The sequence below is a fragment of the Protopterus annectens genome, chromosome 5.part0 (genome assembly GCF_019279795.1).
Source record: "Protopterus annectens isolate FY-2018-M chromosome 5.part0, PAN1.0, whole genome shotgun sequence".
Classification (NCBI taxonomy): domain Eukaryota; kingdom Metazoa; phylum Chordata; order Ceratodontiformes; family Protopteridae; genus Protopterus; species Protopterus annectens.
Genome location: NC_056735.1, coordinates 20,907,621 through 20,934,467, shown reverse-complemented (window position 1 = coordinate 20,934,467; position 26,847 = coordinate 20,907,621). Strand labels below are relative to the sequence as shown.

Sequence of the window (26,847 nt, the reverse complement as noted above, 5' to 3'; positions counted from 1 at the left end):
TGATACACGTGCAGTCCAGGGTCAATGCAAGCTTTCTGTAACTGAAAGCATGGCTAACTAAACTTGGGGAACTGTGCCGTGTAGTTTATTTCATGGCTTTTTTCCTTTTAAACTAATAATTACGCTGAAACTTTATAATTTTACCCTAAAGAAGCAAAATACCATATTATTGCAAATAAAATTTATGTATATATTGGATACTGACCATCTCTTGTACATTACCCATTGATGTTTACTGCTAATGTTATCCTCACTGACTATTGTATTTGTAAAAAAAAAAAAAAAATTATTTTTCGTTACAATTGTATTTTTTAGTTTGATCTGTTATGACTTTTATATTTCTTTTCTCCCCGGGCCACTACTGAAAATGGACATGTATCCAGCTAGACTAGCCCAGTCAACAAATGTAAAATAAAATAAAATAAATAAATGACATTCATTTGTAGAAAATACTGCAAAAAAATATGGTGTACGCTGCTGTGAAGTCATAAAATGCATTTTTTGTATGTCAGTGACATTGTCCTGGTATTATAATGGCAACATTCAAATGCTTAAAATGTCCAGCTAGTTATTGTTCCTTAGCATTGGGTTTTGGGGGTTTCACAATTATAAAATTGCCTTTCTCATGAGGTGATTAGCTGAGAGGCCAAAGCAGCTGTAAACTGTAATTTTATGTACACACAAAAATAATATTTCCTATTTACTGTAAAAAAGTAACTTAGGAGTCTATATTCACTCACCTTTTTCAATCGTGCGATCTAATATTACAGAGAAATCTTTCATATTTAACATGGATGCTCTAAACGGTGTTCCCCCACAGCAATAATTGGCACAGATGAAGATTTTCCTCCCAGCACTAAATCCAGCTAAGAAAATCCTTCATTTTATGGCATAATTTTTGTACAAAACAGCTCAGAATGTTTTACTACTGATATGGGAAAAGTAAAAGGCAAAGAAGGGCTTTGTCAAACAGACTGTGCGAAAAAAATAAAAGGATGTCTAAGCTTGCATCGTATAGAGCAGCACTAATTATCAGCCATATTAGCAGTATTAGCAGTAATATCCAATGCAATAAAAAATCGTGCTCATATAGAAGTCTGGAAACTAGTTTGCAGACTGCTTAAATTTGTCCATAATGAAAAGAAACACTGATAGTGACAGTGAGTGAGTTTGACTGAATATGGTTAACAGGTATACAAGATAAGATCACATATTCCTCTACTTGGAGAGTTTTTGGTTGGCAACATTATCAAATATAGTCTTGCGTAGATATATATATATATATATATATATATATATATATATATATATATATATAAATAAAATACAAAACTCGAGCTACGCGCTCGAGGGACTTGAACCTCAGCACTGAAATAAATAGGACATGCTGGAGGGACAGATTCATAACCCAGAGGCTCCCTTCACTCTGGAATAAAATCCCAGTCCAGGTTAGGCAGAGTCCCTCATTGACTCTCTTCAAGAGGAATCTTGATGAGTGGATGGGAGATCGTAGGTTTACCCCGGGTATCACTTCTGTGTCACTGTTAGACAGAGGCACAGTATACTAACCTCGAAAAAGGGCATAGCAAAATTCATTTAAAATGGGTGGTGAAAGCCAAACACACTCTGGCTAGGCTTATAAATGCCCTAGGGCAGATAGCCTAGTATGAACCTATGAACACACACTAGATATGATGCTCATTAGGCAAATTATAGAGTATAATGCCCCCCCCCCCGTCATGTATTTGTCCAGACACATGCAATAACTGGAATGCCCATAGAGATACCTTGCTAAAAGGATACAAAGCCTAAACAAGTCCTATGTGGACTGACTCAAAGCCCTTTCACTATACTCGATATCCTACAGACTGCTAAGAGGTGACCCGTGTCTGGCATACAAGACGTCCTATAACCTATTATTGATGGATTTACTGCACATCAGCAAGTCAAACGGCATCAGAAATACTCAGACTAGGGATATAAACTTCTTCTGCAACATCAACAGAATGGTCTGGAGGGACAGGTTTATCTAACAGAGGATACTGCTGCTATGGGACAGACTCACCACCTACATTAAACAAAGTTCATGCCTGTCCATATTCAAGCACAACTTAGACCTATGGATGGGAAATAGAAAATCTATCTCAGGACTGCCCCCAGTACTACTAATGGACAGAGGCAGCTCCTAAATGCTTTATTCCAGGCATGGATCCCTTCAGGTTATTTATAGTATGATCCCAGTTATTTTCTATTGACCATTGCATGGGTAAGGCCAATCTATAACCAAATGGGGATGGGTTATTTTGAGCACAAAAGGGGAAATTGGCTAGGCTTAAAATGGCCCACAATGTAGCTAGACAAGTACTTACCTATGAACCTAAGACTTATCTAAAATACTAGAAGTGTCAGCCTGTAGATCCAAGTTTCCTGAAGCATATATTTTGATGTTGACACTCACTGTACCTTTGTCAAGCACAACAGAATAAAACTTATACAAGACATCTACTCGTGTCAGATGCTTATTGAATATTTTTTGTAATCTTTTATAAGAAACAGACTGGACTAAACATGATGTTTACTTTTTTGCAACTGATTCTTCCCAGCTCCGATATGGAAGGCAACCAGTAGTCACAGTACTGATGAATGAAACCTGTGGCTTGAGAAACAATGTCTGAAAGAGAACTTTACAGCTCACCTATCACTGAAGCGTCAACCACCAAGATAATAGCCTTCTTGGTTTCCAGTCAGGAACCTTCTTTTTTCCATGATTTTATCTGTTCTCACCTTCTCTATTAAATTATTACCCAGAATCCCATGTGCTTTAACACATGTCTAGATGCTCTCACAAAGACAATAAATATGACTGAATATAAAATATAAGGCATACATATGCAAACCAAAGAGTGCACTGCATATATTTTAAATTGCAGACAGTAATGTAACTGTGAAAAGTGGAAGCATTTTATTTTGCTTTAGATACTATGCACAAGCTTGACAGAAACATAACGATACGCCAATGTACATTAAATATGAGAAAAAGACTAATTCTGTACCTGATCTCATCTCTATCAATGCCTATTCAGTTCTTTCACACTATTTCCCACCACTTCCTCCACCACAGACATAAAACTATTCCAATATAAACATCAACATCTAATAAATCTCTAGCATTATAGGAAGAATGAGGCCTGAAGCACAACTAAATATGAAAACCACTCAGCAAATTACCTACAGACCTGAAAACAAATCATGATTAGTAAAATGTTGTAAGTTATATGGTCTTCATCAAATACATACATTTCAGGCATAGACAATAAAGTTTTTCTAGCCTGCCAGTATACCAAAGCCGTTATTCCCATAATGTGTCCAGGTTGTTCTTAAAATATCTACACTAGTGCTTGCTTTGATGTAATTTGGTAGTCTGTTCCAAGCATCAGCTACTCTGTCAGAGAACCAGTTAGTGCACTTCTCATTCCTATAGAATCTTCTACATAGGTTGCCTGATGATTCTCTAGTACTTTTTGATAACCCCAAACATTCCCAGAGATAGTTGTTTCTAAATGTCCTATATGCCTGAATAAGGTCGCCTCTAAAATATCTATATGAAACACTGTACAAGTTCAGATATTTTAGTCTTTCATATAACTTGAATTTTCACATCCATGGATGCCCTTAGTATATTTACTCTGTACTATTTCCAGTTTATTCATGCTTGTTTTCTTATAAGGTTTCCATATTGATATTCCATATTCAAACTTTGGGTCTAATGTAACTAACAAACAATGATTTCATCATTTTTGATTTCTTAGATTTTAGAAATCTTTTTTATGCAACCTATAGTTCTGTAACTATCATTTATCAATTGATTGATGTAATTAGAAAAACTCAAAGCTTGATCTACCCATATACCTAGGTCCTTAAATGAATCTAGTTTCAATTGTACTGTATTAAATATTCACCTTCAGTTTAGGTCTTCCACATCTCATATGCTTAGTTTTTGATGTATTTATTAGTATATTATTCTCCTGTGCCCAAATGGTCAATTTACTAAAGTTCTTTGCAGAAATGCCCTATTTGTAACACATGTAATCAATTTACCCATTTCCCTGTCATCTGCATACAGACTGTAGTACACCTCAGATCAAAAAGATAGTTCTGAAAGATACAACCTGCACAAATATGGGACCTGGACAGAGCCCTGTGGGGCTCCTTAACTATACCCAAGAATTTCACCCGTCCACTTGCTGTATGGTACCAGCCATGATTTGTAAGCCATGCAGCTATCTGTCTTATCAAGAGTGCATCAATACCTAGTTATTCTAATCTAATGATCAGTGTTTTCTGTATGACCCTATCAAACGGCGAAGTTAAATGTATATAAATTACATCAGAGCACATTTTATCATTTATAACTTTTATTATATTGTTATAGCACATGATGTTACAGGTGGTAATACAACTATTTTCAGCAAATGCATGCTGATATATGGTTTCAAGTCATGACCTTTCAAATTCTGACAATTTATCCAATACAATCTTCTGCATTACACTTCCACAACACGAAAGTGAACTTATGGTCTGTAAGACTCACGGGTTGTCCTACTTCATTTTCCCTTAAAGATAAGTTAGCAATCCAACGTAGTGAATAATAGATAAAATGGTTCTATTAAGTTCATGCCGAAGTGTTTTCAGGTCGTTATTACTAATTACATCTCCTCCTGTGCTTTGTATGGGTCTAGTTTGTGCAGTTCTTTTTCAATATAACCTAATTTGATTTCAGTATCAGAGGTTACCTGGATGTTACTAGGACAATTTATTGCCCCCTTTGTGGAGCCAAACTGTTCTGCATAGGATTTTGTAAATACATCTATAATTTATTGCATCTGAAATTTTTTTTAGAAATCTACACAAAGTTTATCAGTTTATATGATTCTACTCCTACCACATATTTTGAACCTATAAAATGATTTCATATTATGCTCAATATCTTTATATAAATTTTCATCAGATCTTGGTATGTCTTTGAATTTTCAGACTTCCTAAAGATGTGAAAGCATTAAGGTAACACTGAATTCTGAAAAATAAGACAAATCCTTACCTTAATTTACTAATCCTCATGCGACTTTGGAGAGTTTGAAGACTCCTGAAAAAGTTGTCGATTAACACTCTTTGTTGGCTACAAATAAAGAAAAAATTACTTGAGTATAACTACACTGTTTTAAAATTCTTAAATAGCATTATTTGATTAAATTTTTCAGAAAAGGTTAATAATTAAGGTAGTAAATAAAAAAATCTTAGCAACACTGAAACATGCACTCTATATTCTAATGCAGGAAATTTAACATATTACTTTAAATAACAACCATTAAGTAGGATGGTCTGCTTTTAGACAATAATAAAAACTGTAGAATATTCACTGTGCACTTCTGAAAGGGAATAGGAAAAATTCACGATGTAACTTACAAGCATGTAAATTTATAGCACTCTTTTGGTGATAGCCTCAAAATACTTTAGTTCATAGTCCTGTAAAGCCTCATTATAATTAAGATCACAGTCGTGTAAAGCCTCATGATACCCAAGCTCATTATTCTGTAAAGCCTCATCATACTTAAAAGCTCACAGTCTTGTAAAGCCTCAGCATACTTAAAGCTCACAGTCCTGTAAAGCCTCATCATACTTCAGCTCATCATCCTGTAAAGTCTCATAATTAAGCTCATAGTCCTGTAAAGCCTCATTACAATTAAGCTCATAGTCCTGTAAACCTCATCATACTTGTGACGCTGCTGCACTGGCCCAGTAATCAAAAAGCCTCAATCCTCACCACTAACACCAGTGAGGGACGTGCACATTGGGAGGATGACAAGTACACACACAGTAAAGTACAATTTCCCTTAAGAGCACACAGAGATCATAGTCAGTCTGGAGCTGGCTTCTCCCTCTTTCTCCAGATCCCCAATAAGACTCCTCACTGGCACGGCTATAGGGTTAAGATCTCAGCTGAGTGGTCAAGCCAAAACCTCCAGCAGCCTATCTCTCCAACCAGTGCTTTGTGTCCCTGCCCAAGTAGCTGACACACACACACTTTGAGATTTGATTTATATACAAACACACAAACAGTCCTGGGGAAGGCCGGCACAGGTTCACTAGCTTTGCCCCCTTCTGCCCAAACTATACGGTAGTACCAGTTGCCACCGACCACTTTATCAGCTACTATAAGGCTCTTCTCAATGGCTCACCAGTTCCACAGTGTGATGTTACTATTATCCAAATGGTAAGTGTGTCCAAGACTAAGGCTATTTAAGAGTAGCCTACAGTGTCACTGAATACATATGCAAGTACGCTAAGAGCTTAAATATATCTAACAAACCAGCCACAATTAAAAGGTTTAAATATATTGAATAATAAATAATAAAAGCACAATACAATACTCTACAGTGACAACAGAGTTCAGAATCACAGGAAATATTTTAAAACAACATTGCAGGACAGTCTCACAAATACAGAAAACATCTGAACTAATATTGCTATATTCCTATCTATAAGTAAGAGAGATACTATGATCCAAGTCTTACTTACAAAGCCAGGCAAATACAGATGAGAAGTGCTAAAGATGGATGTGTTCAGATCCAAGACAAGATACAAAATGTACAGACTTTCTCTCTGAAATAGTTCTTAATAATAAATATTACTGCTGGGTTAGCTAGATGACATCACTATTTGACACCTGCCTCTAGTTCCCACGCAAAACAGATACCAACAGAATTTAACATTTCTCTGTAAAAAATACTTATCTTTCAGAAGTTGCCCAGAACTGGAAGTCGTAAAACTGTTAAACATTTTAACATTTGAAACCTGTAATTATTTCTGTTTCCAGACAATAGAAAGAACTCTTAGCTCTAGACATTCTGTCTTCTTGCTGAAACTGAGAGATAACACAATCGGAAACAATTTCAGCTTATTTTCTTGAGGATTTGCAAGTTAACTCTATGTTCCAGACTTAACCATCAAAACATACATTTGCATAGGCATATAGTTTATACACATTTCTGCTCATTTCCAGCAGGGTACACTGTGGTTACATTCTTGAAGCTCAGCACATAACAGTTTTCTTAAGTTTGTAGGTCAAGCAAACAAATCATATTATTGAACCCTGTTCACAAGGAGGCAAGAAAGTTTGAAACCTATATCCTACACTAATATCTTGTGAACATACCTACCTGGTGAAAGGACTCCCTGCAAACCAAATCCTTACAACTCCTCTATATCATAAAGACTTGCCGTCCTGCTTATTGAACCCTGTTCACAAGGAGGCAAGAAAGTAGGTGTTATCAAATAAAGTGGTAATTTTTAAATACTTGCAACATATCTAGAGTATGCATTATATGCTAACTCAGCCAGGATACCCAGCAGCTATTCCTCCCTCTCTATCCCCTAGCGATTAGAAATTTTTTATCACTACTTTGCTTTCTCCTGTTACTATCCCTAGGAGTCTTTCCAAACCTTGAAACATTTCTCTCTGCTCACCTGCCTCTGTTGTTAACTCTTTCTGTCCACTAGATGGCATTCTAAACCAGGATAGCACCTAAATCTTACTTCCTTTCCTGGTATCTAAAGAAGTTAACATTCTATCCCTTGCTTGTGAACTGGCTTCCTGCCCTATCTCTACCTGCTACTTTCTCTTACCTTTGCTCTCTGCTACCACTTACCTTCACGACCACTATTACCTATCCTCCTAGACCTACTCTTTCCCTACTAAGGTACCCAGCAGTTAGCTGCTTACGGTTAGGTTTTTGCTGACTTCTCGCTTACCTGTCTGAACCCACTCCGTTCGTCCTGCGGGCTCACTCCGCTCCCCTACCCTGCCCCCAATTTCCACCCACCCCCAGTGCTCCTACATTTAATCCTCTAAAGACACACCCCCATTACATCTACTCCAATCATACTAATCACATCATTACCACTCCTACCCCCCATTTCTCACAACACACCCACTGATACCTTGCCTCTCATCCCTCCTTCATATAATTCCCCACCTACTAACACATGCCTAACCTGATTATAAAACCTACCTCCCAATTTCTCCCACCTCACAATTCAACATTATGTCTATATTTATCATCCCATATCAATAACAACTATTTATCTTGGTCTCACTCTTACTTCCTCTAACCAGTACCTATCTCTTAACCTCCTATGTACAACCACTTTACTCTACCCTTCTCTTCCCCTCCAAACACACTTCTACACCAACATTAGATAACTCTCCTAACTTCCCAAACTTCATTTGCAAATCCAGCTACCTACTAGCCAAATATCATAGACTAGTACACATTAAGTACTCCAACCTAAAAACTAGAAAATTATTTGAGTATTATTACAAGCCTCTTCAGCCTAAACACTTTACACTCCTACACTCCCTAATAGACAGTGACATTCATCCCAACCCTGGCCCTAACTCTACCCTTACCACTGTAAATTGCAATCAATTCATATCTAGTACCCTACCACCTACCAAACCTTCCGACTCACTCACATCTTAATATATGTAGTATTTGCAACAAAATAGCTCAGGTTCATGCCCTCCTAGATGTCCACCTATTTGACATCCTATGTTTATCTGAAACATGGCTAAAACCTACCGTTAAAGACAATAAAATCACCCCACCTGGTTACAATATTATTAGACTAGACCACACAGCCAAAAAGGGAGGAGGGGTAGCAATCCTCTATAAATCAGAGCTACAAGTTAGCACTATTAATCTTAACCCACCTTTGGACAATAATGCTGAAATAATTATCTCCACATTTCAAGTAAACACACAAAGCCATAAATATCATTTGTATATATATTCCCCCAGGAAGTAACATTAGTACACTCGAGTATATCCTTAACTGGCTTTCTATTAATCTCTCACAAGAAACCATAGTCCTAGGAGACTTTAATATTGATTGGAATTCCTGTAGTAATACAAACCCCACCACCCATATTAACCTTTATGGCTTCTCACAAACTATTAACTCCCCTACCAGAACAAATAGACTCAATAACAAAAAAAGTACCTTGGACTGGATTCTTACTAATAGTCCTCATCAAACTTATACAGCAAGAACCCTTCCAGATGACCTAAGTGACCTTTCACTTACCTATATTATTAGACATAAAACCAACCTAACTTTCCCTAACACTTTCAGAACAGTACACACCAAAAAGTACTTTAACCCAGAACTTTTCCAAACAGAACTCAAACAATGTAATTGGTCACCATTAAAATATCTCCCCCTAAATGAAGCAGTAGAATACTTCAATTCCACATTCTTAACCATCCTAGACCACCACGCCCCAATACGGTCTATTAGAAATAAAGCTAAACCAGCCCCCTGGCTCTCTAAAAATACTAGGGAAAAAATCCTTCTCAGAAACAAATCCTGGGCAAAATGGCGCACTACTAAGAATCCTACAGATCACCAAACCTTTAGGCAACATAGAAATAGTACAAAAAAAGCCATCCTGCTAGACAAAAAGAACTTTTACCTCCAATTACAGCAATCCTCCCACAAAGAGCCACAAAATTTTTGGACTAGCATTAACAAACTTCTTTACCCAGGCCAATCTGTCACACCCAACCCACAAGGATCTAACCCAGAAAATCCCACTCAAACAGCTAATGCCTTCAATTCTTTCTTCACAGACACTATACAAACGCTTGCTAGCCATCTATCTCCTGACACCTCTAATCTGACTACTTCTACTACAAATCCATCCCCATAATTTTATTTACAACCTGTGACTACTTCCTTTATCTGCTCCCTTCTCCAAAAATTAAAACCAACTACCCCCTCAGCTAACAAACTCCCAGCAGAATTCCGGCAAAAATGAGCTAAAGCCATTGCGTATCCCATTTCCATTCTGATAAATAGAACCATAAGTGAAGGAACTATCCCATCCATCTGGGAAATGTCTCATATCATCCCACTGCAATAAAGGGGGGAATTCGAATGACTTCTCTAACTTTCGCCCCATAGCTTTACTATCCCCTCTAGCAAAAATAATGGAAAAATGCATCCATAAGCAACTACTTAACCACCTACTCCATAATAACCTACTTGCTAAACATGGATTCAGACCTTATCATAGCACCACCACAGCCCTGCTATCCTTCACAAACTGTATTAATGAAAAACTCAACAAAAATATTCTTTCCTCTGCAGTCTTCATTGATTTATCTAAGGCTTTTGACATGGTCTACCACCAACTCCTTCTACACATACTTAAATCCCTTTCACTTGATCCTCTGTCTATGAATTGGTTCACATCCTACCTAGAAAACCGACAGCAGGCTGTACTCTGGCAAAATAAACTATCTAATCACCTTCCTATCTTCCTCGGAGTCCCACAAGGCTCCATATTAGGCCCACTCCTATTTTTCATTTATATTAATGATCTTCAGACAGCTATTCCACACATCAACTGCATTCAATATGCAGATGACTCTACTATAATTTGTTCTGCCACTCTTACTCAAAAAGCTTTCAATACTGTTGAACAGTGGTTCTCACACCGCTGCCTCCTCTTAAACCCCCCCAAAAAACTAAACTGTCACTCTTTACACCCACCCGAAAGTTCACCCCCTTACAATTCACTCTCACATCCAATAACGGTACTCGTATTTCTCCTGACCCAACCACTAAACTCTTAGGTATAACAATCGACAACAACCTCAACTTTGATACTCACATAAACACCACAATAAAATTAGTTAACAAAAAACTAGGATCCCTTTACAGAATCAAACCCTTTCTTACACCAGTAGCCAAGACCGCTATTGCCAGAACTCACTTAATCTCCACTCTAATCTATGCTTCTCCCATATACACCAATCTCTCCAAACTAGCAACATCCTATAATAATATTGCTAGATTTGCTACAGGCTCTCCTTTCAGAACCCATCACTGTTTGAATCTAAAACAACTAGACTGGATAGAATTTCTTAACCAGCTCCAAGTTCACCAATTTACTATAATCCACAAGACCCTATATCAACCCAGCAACACTCCAATACTGTCTAGCCTCATTATCCCTTACAATAATCTCAATACTCTACGCTCCTCAAATAAACTGCTGATCAATACAACCAAATCTAACAACTCAGCAGGTGACTCCTTGTTCTGTAACTCTGTTGGTAAACTATGGAACCAACTACCCTCTGAACTCACCTCTCAAACTTCTCTCTCACTTTTCAAAAGGAATCTAAAACTATTTCTCAACAAACACTGGCTATGCTCCTGTACTAACCCTGACTAACTTTCTCCTTTTACTAATTTTCACCCACATCCTTCACAATCTTCCCTTTATGCTCCAATTTACTATGTTATTGCATCTAAACCTTATGTATATATGTATAATACACCCTCTCTTATACATTACCCTCTACAGAATTAATGCTTATGTTATTAATCACAAGTATTATAATTTGTACTAAAAAATATATATATATATTACTTATATACTTGTAAGAATTGTCTTTTTTATATTGATCTGTCATATTAATTGTTTATGTTTCTTGGAGCTTTTCTCCCCGGGCCTCTAGTGAAAATGGACATGTATCCAGCTAGACTAGCCCAGTCAACAAATGTAAAATAAATAAACAAAATAAATAAATATTACTATCCACAAATGACAGAATTATTTACAAAATTCCAGCTAGCTGGGGTGGCAGCCTTCATACCCCCCCCCACAAGAACTCAAGCTAGTTTTTCAAGTGACACTTGAGAAATGTTGCTTGAGAGGGTTGAGCCTATCTGGGAATACCTAACCCCATTTCCTGTCTTGAGAGCCTATCTGCATTGACATTGCTAACCCCACTGAGGTGCTGCACTGTTATATCATATGCTTGCAACCCTAGGCTCCACCTTAGTAACTTGGCATTTTGCTGGCTGGCTCGATGTAGTCACGTTAACAGATTGTGCTGTGCAACTACAGTGAATTTCCTTCCATACAGATAAGGCTGAAGTTTCTGTAGTGGCCATGCTATGGCTACACATTTCTTTTCTACAGCTGCATAGCATTCCTTCCTAGGTTGGCGAGTACAGCTGAGATATACCACTGGGTGGTCTTCTCCCTCTGAAGAAATCTGGATAAGTACAGCCCCCACCCCATGGTTTGAACCATCCACCTACACAACAAATTCTTTGCTGTAAGCTGGATTGGCTAACACAGGGGGTCGTCCCAAAGCTCCTTTAAGATTGCGGAATGCCTACTCACATGCCGCGGTCCACACTACCTTATCTGGCCTGTTTTTCCTTGTCAGGTCTGTGAGGGGAGCAGCTATGGTACTATAACTGGAGACGAACTTTCTGTAGTACTCTGCTGTCCCTAAGAATGCCCTCACCTGCTTTTTGGTAACAGGTGCAGGCTATGCCTGAAGGGCTTCCACTTTGGCAGGTTCTGGCCTGATCTTACTACTCCCCACTCTATGTCCTAGGTAGGAGACCTCTGCCATACCCGCCTGGCATTTGCTAGCCTTAATGGTCAACCCTGCCCTCAGTAGTCTGTCCAGTACCTCCCTGACATGCTGAAGGTGCTCTACTACCACTAAGATATACTTTTTCCTCATGGAACTTCAGGTACTCAGAGGCCCCACAATATCCATAGCTACCCCCTGAAATTGCTCCTCAATCACAGGCAAAGGCATCAAAGGAGCCTTCACCTTGTCTCCTGCCTAGCCTACCTTTTGGCACTGCTCACAGATCCTGCAGTACCCTGTTACATCTCTGGAAATCCCAGGCCAATAAAAGTTCTGCATAATACGGCTCTTTGTACGTTTTATGTCCATATGACCTGCAAAGGGAATATCAGGGGCTATGGCTAGAAGTGCCAGACGGTAGGGTCTGGGCACTACCAACTGCTGTATTCTCTCAAACTCTAGCCCTCACTCAGGGGTCCACTCTTTATACAGTAATCCTTTGTCTCAGTATACAGATTCCCCCTTCCCTTGAGAATCAGCTGCCTCACTAGTTACCTCCCTTAGGCCTTGTAATGTAGGGTCTGAGAGCTGAGCCTGTCTCAACTCTCTCTTTGTAACCCTTCCCAGCTCCCATTCCACAGGAAATCTGGTATCCACTGACAGCGGTGCCTCACTGTCAGCCTGGGTACTACTACTCACCTCTACCCTTGCAGTCACTCTGTCCAAGGGAACATCAGTACCCACAAGCAGCTGTGGCTCACCTTCAGTCTCACTGCTACAGGGTAGCTCCTTCCCTGAAGTGACCACCTCACCAGTCCTGGCTGCAAGTGTGCAAGTTGTCTGGGTGTCCCCCAGGCTACCAGACCCACATGCTTGTCTCCAAACCTGACTGCGTGTAACTGCATGAACACAAGGTACTGCATTACCAAAATCATTCCCTATCAGGACATCTGCAGAGTGGTAGTTTGGTACCCTTGTTGTCTCAAGACAACCTACTGTTGGCATTTTCTCATGCCTACTTACTGGCCCTCCCACCTTTTGTTCCCCAACTTGCCTCCGTGGACATCTATATGCTACATGGCCCCACTGGTTGCATTTAAAACATTTAACCCTAGGTCCTGGAAGTGTACCTGGACTAGTGGCTTCCCCTGCTACTGGCAGATTCTGTTGGTGCAGTCTGGGCTGCCTATGAGTAGCACTGGGTGTCCCTTTCTTGTGCAGTGTTGCCCTGCTTGCTAGGTATAGGTCTCCCTTCTTCCCCAACTAATCTGCAATAAGGCATTGTCCATCAGCTAACCAGATCCTCATAGCCTCAGGCAAAGTGCTAAGGGCTTGTTCCCCTGACCAAAAGGTCTGCCAGCCCTTCAAAAGTGGTGACCTGACATCCACTCACCCATCTATGAAAATAAGTGCTTAGTTCAGCAACATATTTACACACACTTTAATCTGCCTAGCGTCTATGCTCATGAAACCTTTTCTTATAAGCTGCAAGTGTTAACTTAAAAAATTCTAGCAAACAGTTCTTTACATTATAATTTAAACAGTCATTATCAGACAGTTTGGACATTACAGTTACAGCTTTACCATGGAGTAAGGGGGTCAGGAACTGTACCCAGAGCCTTTGGTCAGCTTCATACTATTTACATTCCCCTCAAACATATGAATGAAACTATCAAAAGTACCCCCCTCTGTAAATTGTGGAAGAAATTTACTGACCTTTGTTGCTTCTGGGATTCGGTTACTCCCTTCCCCATTACCTTCATGACTCGGGCGAAAAGTCAGCATCTCCTTTTCATGTTGCCTCTGCCTCTCCTTCTCCTTAGCGTCCAGGTGTAGCATTTTTTCATTTTCCTCGCTCTCTAGACGCCTCAGTCTCTCTGCTGCTTCTATTTCCAAATGCCTGGGCTCCAACTCAAGTCTCTAACTCCACATGGATTTTTAAGTCCTCTGTGGAAAGGTTGAGCTGTCCATTCTCTGAGAGTTGTACATCACCACAGCCAGTCTGATTGTCCTCCTGGTTGCTATTCTGTGATGCAGCTGTGACTAAAGCTGCAATCATATCTGCTTTAGTCAGGTTTCTATGCACCAGTCCTTTAGCCTGGCACATCTCAGCCAACTGGCTCCCTGACAGCTTTGCCATACTCCACTGCTGACATGCTTGCTTGCTCTCCCCGACTAACTAAGCTAACAAAAGAAATAAAACAATTGTGATATAAACTCTGAATGTTCACTGCGTGGCTGATTTAGATTACAAAAACAGCATCAATGACCACTGTACACAGGCTACAGGAATTCAAAATCCACACCACTACAAGCCAATTAATATGTGATGTGGCTATCTCACCACTAACAACCAATTAATATTTGATGTGGATATCCCACCACTGCCAAACAATTAATATGTGATGCCCCTGCACTGGCTCAGTAATCAAGAAGCCTCATTCCTCACCACTAACACCAGTGAGGGATGTGCACATTGGGAGGATGACAAGTACACACACAGTAAAGGACAATTTCCCTTAAGGGCACACAGCGATCAAAGTCAGTCTGGGGTTGGTTTCTCCCTCTTTCTCTAGATCCCCAATAAGCCTCCCCACTGGCACAGCTATAGGGTTAAGATCTCAGCCGAGTGGTCAAGGCAAAACCTCCAGAAGCCTCTCTCTCCAACCAGTGCTTCGTTTCCCTGCCGAAGTAGCTGACACACACACACACACACACACACACACACACACACACACACACACACACACACACACTTACTTTGAGATCTGATTTATATACAAACACACAAACACTCCTGGGGAAGGCTGCCACAGGTTTACTAGCTATGCCCCCTTCTGTCCAGACTATATGGTAGTACCAGCTGCCAACAACCACTCTTTATCAGCTACTATAAAGCCCTTCCCAAAGGGTGACCAGTTCCACTGTGTGATGTTACTATTATCCAAATGGTAAGTGTGTCCAAGACTAAGGCTATTTAGGAGTAGCCTATACAGTGTCACCAAATACATATTCACCCCTCACCAACCAAGCGATTAAGCAGCTCACCCTACTATTCAGGCATGACCAAAGGGCAATGTTAAGTATACTCTCCAGTCCAGCTGGTGAACCTGGGTATCCTGAGGCAATGTTACAACTGTCTCATGTACACAGACAACCCTCTCCTCCTACCACAAAACATTAACATATGCAAGAGATGTAATTATATAGCTAAACTGGAGGCTGAGCTCTCTCCACCCAAGACTGGAACAGGCAGTCATGGGGAGAAGGTTAACACTTGCACCACACCTCCAGCCTCACACAGACATACTAAACCAGCACTGGCAAAAAATACACATGAATACACAAAATCATACTCGGAGGCTCTAAATAAAAACCTGCAAAAGCATCACATACCTCCAAAGCAGATACCCAAAAAACCTGCACCTCCCGTCACAAACCAGACAACACATAAAACACAAAATCAGTGTGCTGCACAATCTCAGCCCTTAAGGTAAAATAACATACCTAACACACTAGTAATAGGCGACTCTATAGTCAGGCACACTGACGTCCCACTCATTAGGCTGGACAAGGAGAAGGTTACTATTAGCTGCCTGTCGGGAGCCAGAATCCGCCACATAACACAAGCACTCAGATCACTCCAGAACAAGTACAAATATGACTCTGTCATTATTCATGTTGGTGTGAATGACCTGAGACGTACCTCCCTGGACTACATGGATAGAGAAATGGAAGAGCTCTCTGATCATGTAGCCCAGGCGGGTATGACCCTGACCCTGAGTAGCATCCTGCCCTCACCAAGAATGATACCGCAGTATAAAGAAAAAATGATCAATTTCAACAATTGGCTAAGCTTCTGGTGTCATTCAAAGGGGATCCAGTGTTTGTCAGCCGCCTCGTTGCTTCTCAAGAGATGGCTTGCACATGTCACCCCTAGGCTTTCAAATACTGGCCAAGGCTCTTGCTGCCCCCATAGTGCCTTTTTAGGCAAGGCTCAAAAGTCAAACCCACTACCGTAAACATCACAAATAAAAAAATGAGGGTTATGCTACTCAACGCCAGGAGTTTAAATCTCAAAATGCACACGCTTGAAGCACTCCTCAATATGGAGAACGTCGACATCTGTGCATTAACTGAAACCTGGCTCAAGGCTCCACAGAGCACCCCAGCACTACCAGGCTACAACTCATACCACACATTTCGGCTATAGAACATGGACTGAAACACAAAAGGTGGGGATGTATCCATATTCATCAAGGATACCTACACCTCCAGGTTAGTGGCGCAGCATGGTACCTCCGAGATCATCCATGTGCAACTAATATCAGGCAAATCTGCAATGCAAATTGTGGCCTGCTACAGATCACCCTCCATGACCCAGGACCACCACTCTGCCTTTCTGGAGACACTGGAAAACATGAAGGTCCTACCGAACACCCTGATATTGGGCGATTTCAATTACCCTACCATTAACTGGGAAAACTACTCAAGTACAAACTCCCAGGTCCAGTGCTTCCTGGAATTTATCAACTCAAATGCCCTGGATCAGCTGGTAAACTCCCCTACCAGAGGTAAAAACATATTGGACCTGGTCATCACCAACATGGGCGACAGGTGTTCCACACCGGAGGTCAACCCGTCACTGGTTAGATCAGACCATAAACTAATCACTCTGGATGTCCACACCACACCACCAACCAAGGAAACCACAGTGAAAAACTTTTCTATAGCAAACTTCAGCTTACTTAAGACAGAGGTGGTAAGGTTCACAGCCCCCATGCTAAAGGTTAACAGTGTCCAAGATGCAGGAACCTTTACAAATGCACTCTATAAGCACCTACAAGGATGCATGGATCGTGCCATCCCTAGGAAAACCAAGACTCACTCCTCTAAGAGAAGGAAACCAGTCTGGTGGACCCCTGCCATAAACAGGCTATACAATAGAAGGAGGAAACTAGTTCAGAAAAAAAGCAAATCCCAAGAAGGAAAGACATCTCTGATCACTATCAGTAAGAAACTAAGGTCCCTCATAAAATCCTCTAAGGTTAACTTCGAAAGAAAAATAGCCAAGGATTCAAAAGATAACCACAAAGCCTTCTTTAGCTATGTCAAGAATCTAAGTGGCAACTCGCATATATGCTCTGAGCTAGTGCAAAATAGGGTTGGGAGGGTGGACTAATGGTTAAGATGTTTGCCTTACAAACACAAAGTACAGGGTTTGAATCTCACAGGGGATAATTGGCTAGGCTTAAAATGGCTCGCAAGGGCAGTTAGCCTAGTACTAATCTATGAATCTATGAATCTATAGCACAAAATATACTGAACCCACTGATATTGCCAACATCCTGGCAGATAAATTCAGTGCAAACTTCACCCCCCTCTCACCCCCAAAAGGGCCCACAACAATACCGGAAAAGTGTAGTGTCCCGGAAATCACAGACGCGCAGGTGAAAACAGCCCTTTCAAAGCCAAAAGCACAGCGTCAATGGGGCCAGATGGTGTCCCAGGCTGTGTCTTGCACGAACTACAGAACAAACTAACCCCCCCACCTAAACACACCGTTCAACCACAGCCTCTCCACAGGCTATGTGCCCATAGAATGGCGCACAGCAACGGTTATTCCGCTCCACAAAAGTAGGGCCACAACTGACCCTGGTAACTATCACCCCATAAGCCTGACTAGCCTGGTCTGCAAGGCTATGGAGCGCATCATCATGGAGCTCATTAACAAAAACATTGGGAACCTCCAAACACTTGACTCGACCCAGTTCGGCTTTGTTAAGGGCAGATCATGCCTACTAAACCTGGTTGACTTCTTCGAGACAGTCACCAAGGCCATAGATGAGGGGAAGGTAGTTCACACAGCCAACACCTTGACCTCGCCAAGGCTTTTGACACCATTCCCCACTCGGGAATTATAGAAAAACTCATCAGCCTGAACATAAACCCCTACGTCACAAGATGGGTTGCCAACTGGCTTACAGACAGAACTCACACGGTAAGAATAGCGGGCTCCAGGTCCGACTCTAAACCAGTCACAAGTGGTGCCCCACAAGGCTCAGTCCTGGGACCCCTACTGTTCGGCATATACTTCTCAGAAGTACAGGCAAACACAGGAGGACTATGGCTAACCAAGTTCGCCAATGACTAGCAAACTGGGAGCCATAATTGACTCTCCGGCTGACACGGACATTCTCCGAAAGGGCCTTACTGAGATGGACACCTGGTGTCAAAGTCATGGTCTCAAGCTAAATGCCAAAAAATGCATAGTCATCCTGTTTGGGAAAAACAAAACACCCATGAATTACCACATAGGTGGTAGCCCCCTTAACACAGAAAAGGTAATAAGAGATTTGGGGACCCAGGTAGATAGTAATCTCTCCTTTGACAATCATATTGCCAAAGTAGTTAGGAAATCCTTCTATGTAGCCCATCTAATTACTAAAGGGTTCGCATCTAGAAATAAAGAGGTTATAGTGCCCCTCTACTCGTCACTCATCAGACCCATCATAGAGTACAATGCCCCATTTGGGATGTACCTCACAAGAGGCTTCCAACAGCTGGAAAGACCACAAAAGTACCTCACCAAGAGGATTACTCGCCTCAAACATATGTCCTATGCAGCCTGACTGGAAAAACTCCAGCTGTACACAGTCGCATATCGCTTACACAGAGGTGATCTCTGCCTGACTTACAAAGCCATGTCCAACTCAGAATTGATGGACATGCTCCACCTAAAGAAATTCAAGTCACTGCGAGCCACTCGCTCTAGTGAGCTAAACCTTGCCACAACAATAAATAGAACATGCTGGAGGGACAGATTCCTGTCACAGAGACTCCCCATGCTTTGGAACAAAATTCCTAACTACATTAGGCAGAGCCCCTCACTAACACTCTTCAAGAGAAACCTTGATGAGTGGATGGGTAACAGAAAATACACCCCTGGGATCACTTCATTGGCTCTTCTTGACAGAGGGTCAGTTAATTAATCAATGGGGTGGCAAAAGCTGACACACTCTGGCTAGGCTTATAAACGCCCTTGGGCAGATAGCCTAGTACCTACCTATGAACCTATATGCAAGTACTCTAAGAGTTTAAATATCTCTAACAAACCAGCCACAATTAAAAAGTTTAAATATATTTAATAATAAATAATAAAAGCACAAGAAAATACTCAATAACTCAACACAGTGACAACAGAGTTCAGAATCACAGGAAATATTTTAAAACAACATTGCAGGACAGTCTCACATAAATACAGAAAACATCTGAACTAATATTGCTATATTCCTATCAATATGTAAGAGAGGTACTATGATCCAAGTCTTACTTACAGAGCCAGGCAAATACAGATGTGAAGTGCGGAAGATGGATATGTTCAATTTAAAGACAAGATACAAAATGCACAGACTTTCTCTCTGAGATAATTCTTAATAATACATATTACTGTTGGGTTAGCTAGATGACATCATTATTTAACACTGGCCTCTATTTTCCAGGCTAAACAGATACCAAGAGAATTTAACATTTCTCTGTGAAAAAACACTTATCTTTCAGAAGTTGCCTAGAATTGGAAGTCGTAAAACTGTTAAACACTTTTACATTTGAAACCTGTCATTATTTCTGTTGCCAGACAATAGGAAGAACTCTTAGCTCTAGACATTCTGTCTTCTTGCTGAAACTGAGAGATAACACAATTGTAAACAATTTCAGCTTATTTTCTTGAGGGTTTGCAAGTTAACTCTGTATGTTCCAGCCTTTACCTTCAAAAAATACGTTTGCATAGGCATATAGTTTATACACATTTCTGCTCTTTTCCAGCAAAGTATACTGTGGTTAAATTCTTGAAGCTCAGCACATAACATACAGTTTTCTTACATTTGTAGGACAAGCAATAAATAGAACATGCTGCAAATTACTATCTATTAGGCAGAGCCCCTCACTAACACTCTTCAAGAGAAACCTTGATGAGTGGATGGGTAACAGAAAATACACCCCTGGGAAAACTATTTACAAAATCCCAGCTAGCTGGGCTGGCAGCCTTCACAATACTTTCTCTCATAGTCTTGTAATGCCTCATCATACTTAAAGCTCATAGTACTGTAAGCCCAAGGGTTAATAATGTGAAACCCAATTTAATAAGGTATGGCACTCAACTTAATAATGACTTGCAATGATGTCATCTCACTTACCATTATCTGTTCTTCCTCCCCACCTACCATGAGCCTCAGAGTCTGGAAATCCCAATATCTCAGGTTAGCCTCCTAGGTGGCACACATCCAAAGCTTTTGCTGAAATGCACGTTTACATTAAATTCTCATGCTCCATTTGTGTAACAACTCAGACACACAAGTCAGTTACGTTTATTTGGAAAGACATTTCTGGTGTGGAAGGCATTGATTCTGGTCTGTAAATTCATTCATCTTACAAAGGCCTTAAGTCTCCTCAGCAGTTCCTGCTTAACTCTTCCAAGCGCAAACAATAGCCCATTGTTTTAAGTTATCCGCTTCATAGTAAAAATGCAACACTGGTCTTTTACCATATCTGTTAGCCACTGTTTGAACAGTAACACCACAGGAATATAACCCACGTCCAATTTTTAAGCACCACAGACAGCCACATAACACGAATGAGCACATTTTGCACCTAAACACTTGTAATACCTTTACACTTCACATTCTACAATGTTCCTGCTCCCCCACTTTCAATTTTGCTGAGCTCTGAGTTTTGATACGCAGTCTTTAACATGTTACCTCTCAAGAAATCAGAGGTTGTTTAGGGGAGATCGACTTGTGTTATCCATTCTGTGGAGTAGCATGTGAGAAAGAGTATGAACTAAAGGGAAGAAACACCAAAGTCACATGGTACAAAGCTGAGGAGGTCATTTTGTCCAACCAAAGTCACCCATAGCTCTTCAAAAAGTGGCAAAATTAACTGCTATTCAAGCTTCTACGTCCACTCAATTGAAATCCTATGCACTGCTTTTTTCAAGGTCATTAAATCATCTTGCTTATGAACATCTCAAGTCTTCCACCACTGGAGGATTACAATATGGGATGATGATTCCCTTCAACCAAGTAGGAAAACGGGTCATAACTGGCCAGTCTTATTCCCCACGCCACTCTGACCATAACCCTAGAATATGGAATGCTATTAGAACTTGTCTCACCAGTGGTTTAGTTTCATGCCCTGCACCTGTCTACATCAAACCTGAACTTATATAACAATAAAAGAGACGAAATCCTCTCCTGGCCAAATAATTATACTAGGAGATGTAAATATTGACTGTTTCTATTTGCCTTCTTACACCCTCTGAAACTGACATGCCAACTGCAGCCTGGAATATTCCCCAAGTTTGCTGACATAAAGATGGAAACAAAACAACTCACTAAGTACTTCTCTGTGTGACAGAATGTTTTCAAACCTTCACCCAAGCTGATTAATAGTCAATCATTTCTCACTAATGTGATAAAAAAAATAATATTCTATGTACCTGTTTCAGTTTCTTCGCCATGGCCACATTCATTTCCATAACTGGGTGGAACTCATCTCAAATTCCACCCTCTCTAATTTTCATTTAGAACCATGTAGGATGTTTCAGAATTCCCTGCTTTTCATTCTCCTGATGTACGGTCTCCTGGCTCTCTTCAGTAACCTTGGTTGTGTCAGACAAGCTATCTATAAACTCTAACCATTTCCATTAACCCCACTTCACTGACAGAATCCACCCATCTAAAGACTCTTATTGTCTAAAATATAGTATTCCATGGTCACTCTCCAGTGATGGGTCTGTCATTCAAATATTTCAAACTAACTTTGTTTGGTGAGATCCTTCCTTTAGTCCTGGGAACAATTCCAGCTAAAAGTAAGTTCATATGAAGTTTGCATTATTAAAATAATATTAATGCTTCTAGATCTAGTTAGGAAATGATTGTAAATATGCCTCAAGTAAAAGAAAGCCATTGCAGGAGAACACATCAAATTACATATAGTTTATTAAATAAAAGACCCAGACAGGCAAAGGCCAGGATAATTACTTGTAATAGCTGTCTTAAATTACTATGAATCAGCAAGCCAAAAAGGTCACAGGAGTGGTCTATCTGTCCTTTAAAATAAGCATTTGTGGTGAGTGGACCTTACTGTGTAGGAGACGACTACTTCATGCACAGTACACAGAGTGCTAAGACTAGACTTCAGTATTACACAGGAGATTTTATTTTTTCTCCAAGAAGTGAAGTACTAAATGGTTTGGCATGTCCAACCTTTTGGCTTGCTGGGGCCGCATTGAGTGAACAGAAATGGTCTTGGGGCCGCATATAAAATATATCATATAGTTAACTCTTTTGTTGCTCCGAAAGACCACAGTCGACCTCCTGGCTGTACTGTAGGTGCATTTGAACAATGAATAACTGTAATAAATGCCTAATATTTGCCTTAAAATTCTAATTCTCATTCTAATTCTAATTCTGTAATCTAACAGTTAACTCTAACATCTTAGTTAATATATCTATATACATATGTATATATATATATATATATATATATATATATTTTTTTTTTTAAACAAATAAACAGATATTCACTACAGCACTAGCATTTCTCCCTTGGAAAACCATTCCAGCAGTCCAACTATGTAAAATGTCAACATCAGCAGTCCTACAATACTATAATCCACAAACATAACCCAACAAATTTGCAATAAAGTAAAGAATTCACATTACTGACTTAATAAAACAATTCTGAATAAGCTACAAGAGGGTCTCACCCAAACAAATAACTGGTGCCAGAAATATGGCCTCAAGCTAAATGCCAAAAAATGCATCATCATCCTCTTTGAGAAGAGTGATGTCCCCACAAATTATCACATTAATAACAATGTTGTAAGCACGCAATAAGTCGTATGGTACTTGGGCACCCGAAACCTGACTTTTGACCACCACGTTGTCTCTGTTGTAAGGAAAGCTTTTTACATGGCCCACTTCATTAGTAAGAGTATCTCATCCAGGGACAAGGAGGTCATAACATCCCTGTATTCTTCCTTTACAAGAGCCATTATTGAGTGCAGTGCCCCTTTTGGCATGTGCCTCAGCAAAACACCCTGCCAAAAGAAAGACTACAACCATTTCTGACAAAAAAGGTCAAAGGACTAAGTTCACTTAGTTATCCAAACAGACTAAAAAGCTTCTTGCTTTCCTCTCTCTCTCACTGGCCCCTATAAATTTCATTATTAGCTTGCTTTCCAGGCTAAGAAAGATCCTGCCTTAAGAGACTTCCTCTACCTCAGAAATACTGGTTATACTTAAAACGCTCACTGCAAAGACCACAGCCTTCACTGCAACATAAACAAGCCACTTTTTATGGACAGGTTCTTGACACAAAAACTTTCAACTTCTGTAAAAAGCTCCTCTCATTATTAAACAATGTAGTTCAGCAACACGATGGCTGGATGCATAGCCATAAATGTAGTCCTTGGGTAAGTAGCATAGCCTTCATCAAACCAGATGGAAAATCCACATATTAACCTTTCCCAGCTGGATGGCTAAGATCTAATATTGGTTACTCAAGTCTAGTTGCCCAAGAAGAGGGGCATGTTTAACTAAGAATTCCATTTGCAACATTAAATTCAGTACACATATTAAATCTCTCTCGCTCTTACACACACACACACACACACACACACACACACACACACACACACACACACACACACACACACACACCCCTACTTGTAAAATAGGCAACCTCAGTAATCACATGACACCCACTCACTGAATGAAATTGTCTGGAAGTCAAAATATCTGAAAAAAAAATCATAATAGAGATGGATTCATCCATGTAATTTCCCACTACCAAAAGGACCACCAATAAATCAACAAACAACTGCTCGGCAAAAAGTAAATCAGTAAGAAAACCATAAACTATAATGCTACATACTGGTGTAAACATATAACTTGTGTCAATCCCCAGGTTAATCCATACCATACCAAAAGATTGTTTCAGAGCTTCAGCTATGTACAAACAGCTTTCTCCTAAAAACTGATATTTGCCTTGCTGTAATTATAACTGTAAAAAAATGTTTTTAAGTTTATTCTGTACCTCAATGATTCTCACTGTTACGAGATGCAATCTCTGTCATATTGTATGAGTACTACATCCATAATTTGCTGTCTCTCTCTCTCATGTATTGTATTATATTGTTTTCTGTTATTTTTGGAGCTTTTCTTCCCGGGCCTCTGCTGAAAATGGACCTGTGTCCAGTCGGACTTTCCTGGTAAACAAATGTAAAATAAATAAAAATAAACTTCCCTCCAATCTAAAGCCATTTGACATTCACACATTTTAATCTGTGCAGAAGTTACTCACAGACTGACAGTTTACTGAGCTGTAATGCTGACCTTCGCTTTTGAAAAAAACAAATTCCCAGACTTTGTCAATAGCTCAAAGTGTAGAGAGGATTATTTATTTATTATATATTTATTTATTTTTGGAAAACATCTTTAAAACTGTTAAATTAATTACACACCCAGAAACACAGAAAAGTTATTGTGATTATGTAAACCACCGAATGCTGCAAGAAATCAAAGTCACATTAGCATTCTATGCTTATGTCCGAACAGATGAATCATACCTGTCAATTCCAAAAGAAGTAAAGTAGCTTAATAAGAAGGTTATTTGCAAGGTTACATGGCAGTTTATACTGGAAATAAGCAGAGATATTAAAAAGGCTCTGTTTTTTATAATTATGCCGAAAAGTCTTCCAAGGTAAATACAACTTCTGATTTAGTATGGAACCATACCTCTCAACCTTAGAGCAAGAAATTTGGACAAAGCAAAAAATAAAAGTGGGACACAGGCCCAAAAATAGTTATGCATCACAGACACCATTGAAACAACTGTAGCTGCAAACATTATACATCACTTATAATCTTTCTATCCAATTATTGTCAGTTAAACATTATATGGCTCATTCAGTCCTACCTTCTTTTGCATCACAGAAAACCATGCTTTGAAATAACAAAATGTATTAAAATAATAAATAAAACACATTGCATCAACATCCTGCAACTTCCTACCTGCAAGCAACCACAGAGCATTCACTGAAACTAGGGCTGCTTGTTTCCCAGAATGACAGCTCTCACTAATTAAGTCTAATGGTATACAATCTACCAGTATCTGGACTACCTGAAATAAAGTAAATTATGGCCTGTAAATTGAATGTACACTTTGTTTAATTAAACTATATTTCTAAGCCCACTTACTATATTTTTTCAGTAACATCCTAATATCCATTTCCAGGTCACTTTACAAGACATTGGCAGTGGCAGACTTGGCATCCTTCAGAACCCCACAGGCCCACGCTAATACATTGTCCATTAAATGTAAATATCCATCCACTGTAAATGGCAAGAAGCTAGGTCTTAAAAAATCTACTTCTAGCATGCGTACCCAAGTATTAGGTTTTGAAACAAAGAAACATATTCTCCACAGTCCATAAGTCTCTGTCTTTAATAAACATCTACTGTTGCAGCACTCCCAACACATAAGCACACACATGCACACTAAAATCCCCAACATTTAAAAAATGACATTGTGCCCACTTGATTTGCCAGTATTGATGATCCGCCAAAGCTATGCTTACTGTTGTCCAATCTACCACTGCTTTTTTGTTTGTCTGAAAAAACAATACAACTTTATATGCTACAGTCCTACATAGTCAGTCCAGTTCTGACCCATTAACCCTAGGCTGCTGTCTCATTCTTACTCCCTGGAACTGCATTACCTTGGATGACTACTTTTATTTCCTAAGTAAAAGACAGAAATTGGAAGATGAGGCAAAAATTCAGACATTCTTTGAAAATCCATAGAGTTAAGATGTATGAGTTCATGTTCAATACAACACTCTCCCTGTCAGGAAAGCCACAATTTAATGAAAGTGTACTCTTAATGTATGATATATTTGTGAGCTAACTTGTTTGTGTTCAGTAGGTAGACTGATCATTGTTAGCCTCTTTGTGCATGCGTCTCTCTCTGTCATGCATACATATACACACATACACACACACTCTTCTTCTACTTTCACGCACGCAATTCTGCTTTCATGCATGCACTCACTCACTCCGTACTTGCCTATTAACACAGGTAATTGCTGTCCCTTTCAAAGGCAACAGCGGCAAATCCATACACGAGTCCCTCTTCAGCGAGAACACACACACACACACACACACACACAGACACACTGATTGTTCGGCGCAAAATAATGGCATAAACACACTAACCCTTTTTTGGCTCAAAAACAAAACTAGAAGGGTGCTTTGGCACATGCGCACATCAACATTAGCGTTGCAGGTCATGGGAGCGAAAAACACAAAACAAAAAAAGT

At 39.8% G+C, this 26,847-nt stretch overlaps 1 protein-coding gene across 1 annotated transcript in view; it reads right to left on the bottom strand.

Annotated features, from left to right (window-relative positions):
- Nucleotides 1–26,847, bottom strand: part of LOC122802455 — a 707,224-nt gene that overhangs the window by 116,939 nt on the left and 563,438 nt on the right. The window contains exon 7 of the mRNA XM_044072076.1: nt 5,099–5,176. Within this exon, the coding sequence (XP_043928011.1) occupies nt 5,108–5,176 (69 nt within the window). The 3' untranslated portion in view covers nt 5,099–5,107. The remainder of the gene's footprint in view (nt 1–5,098; nt 5,177–26,847) is intronic.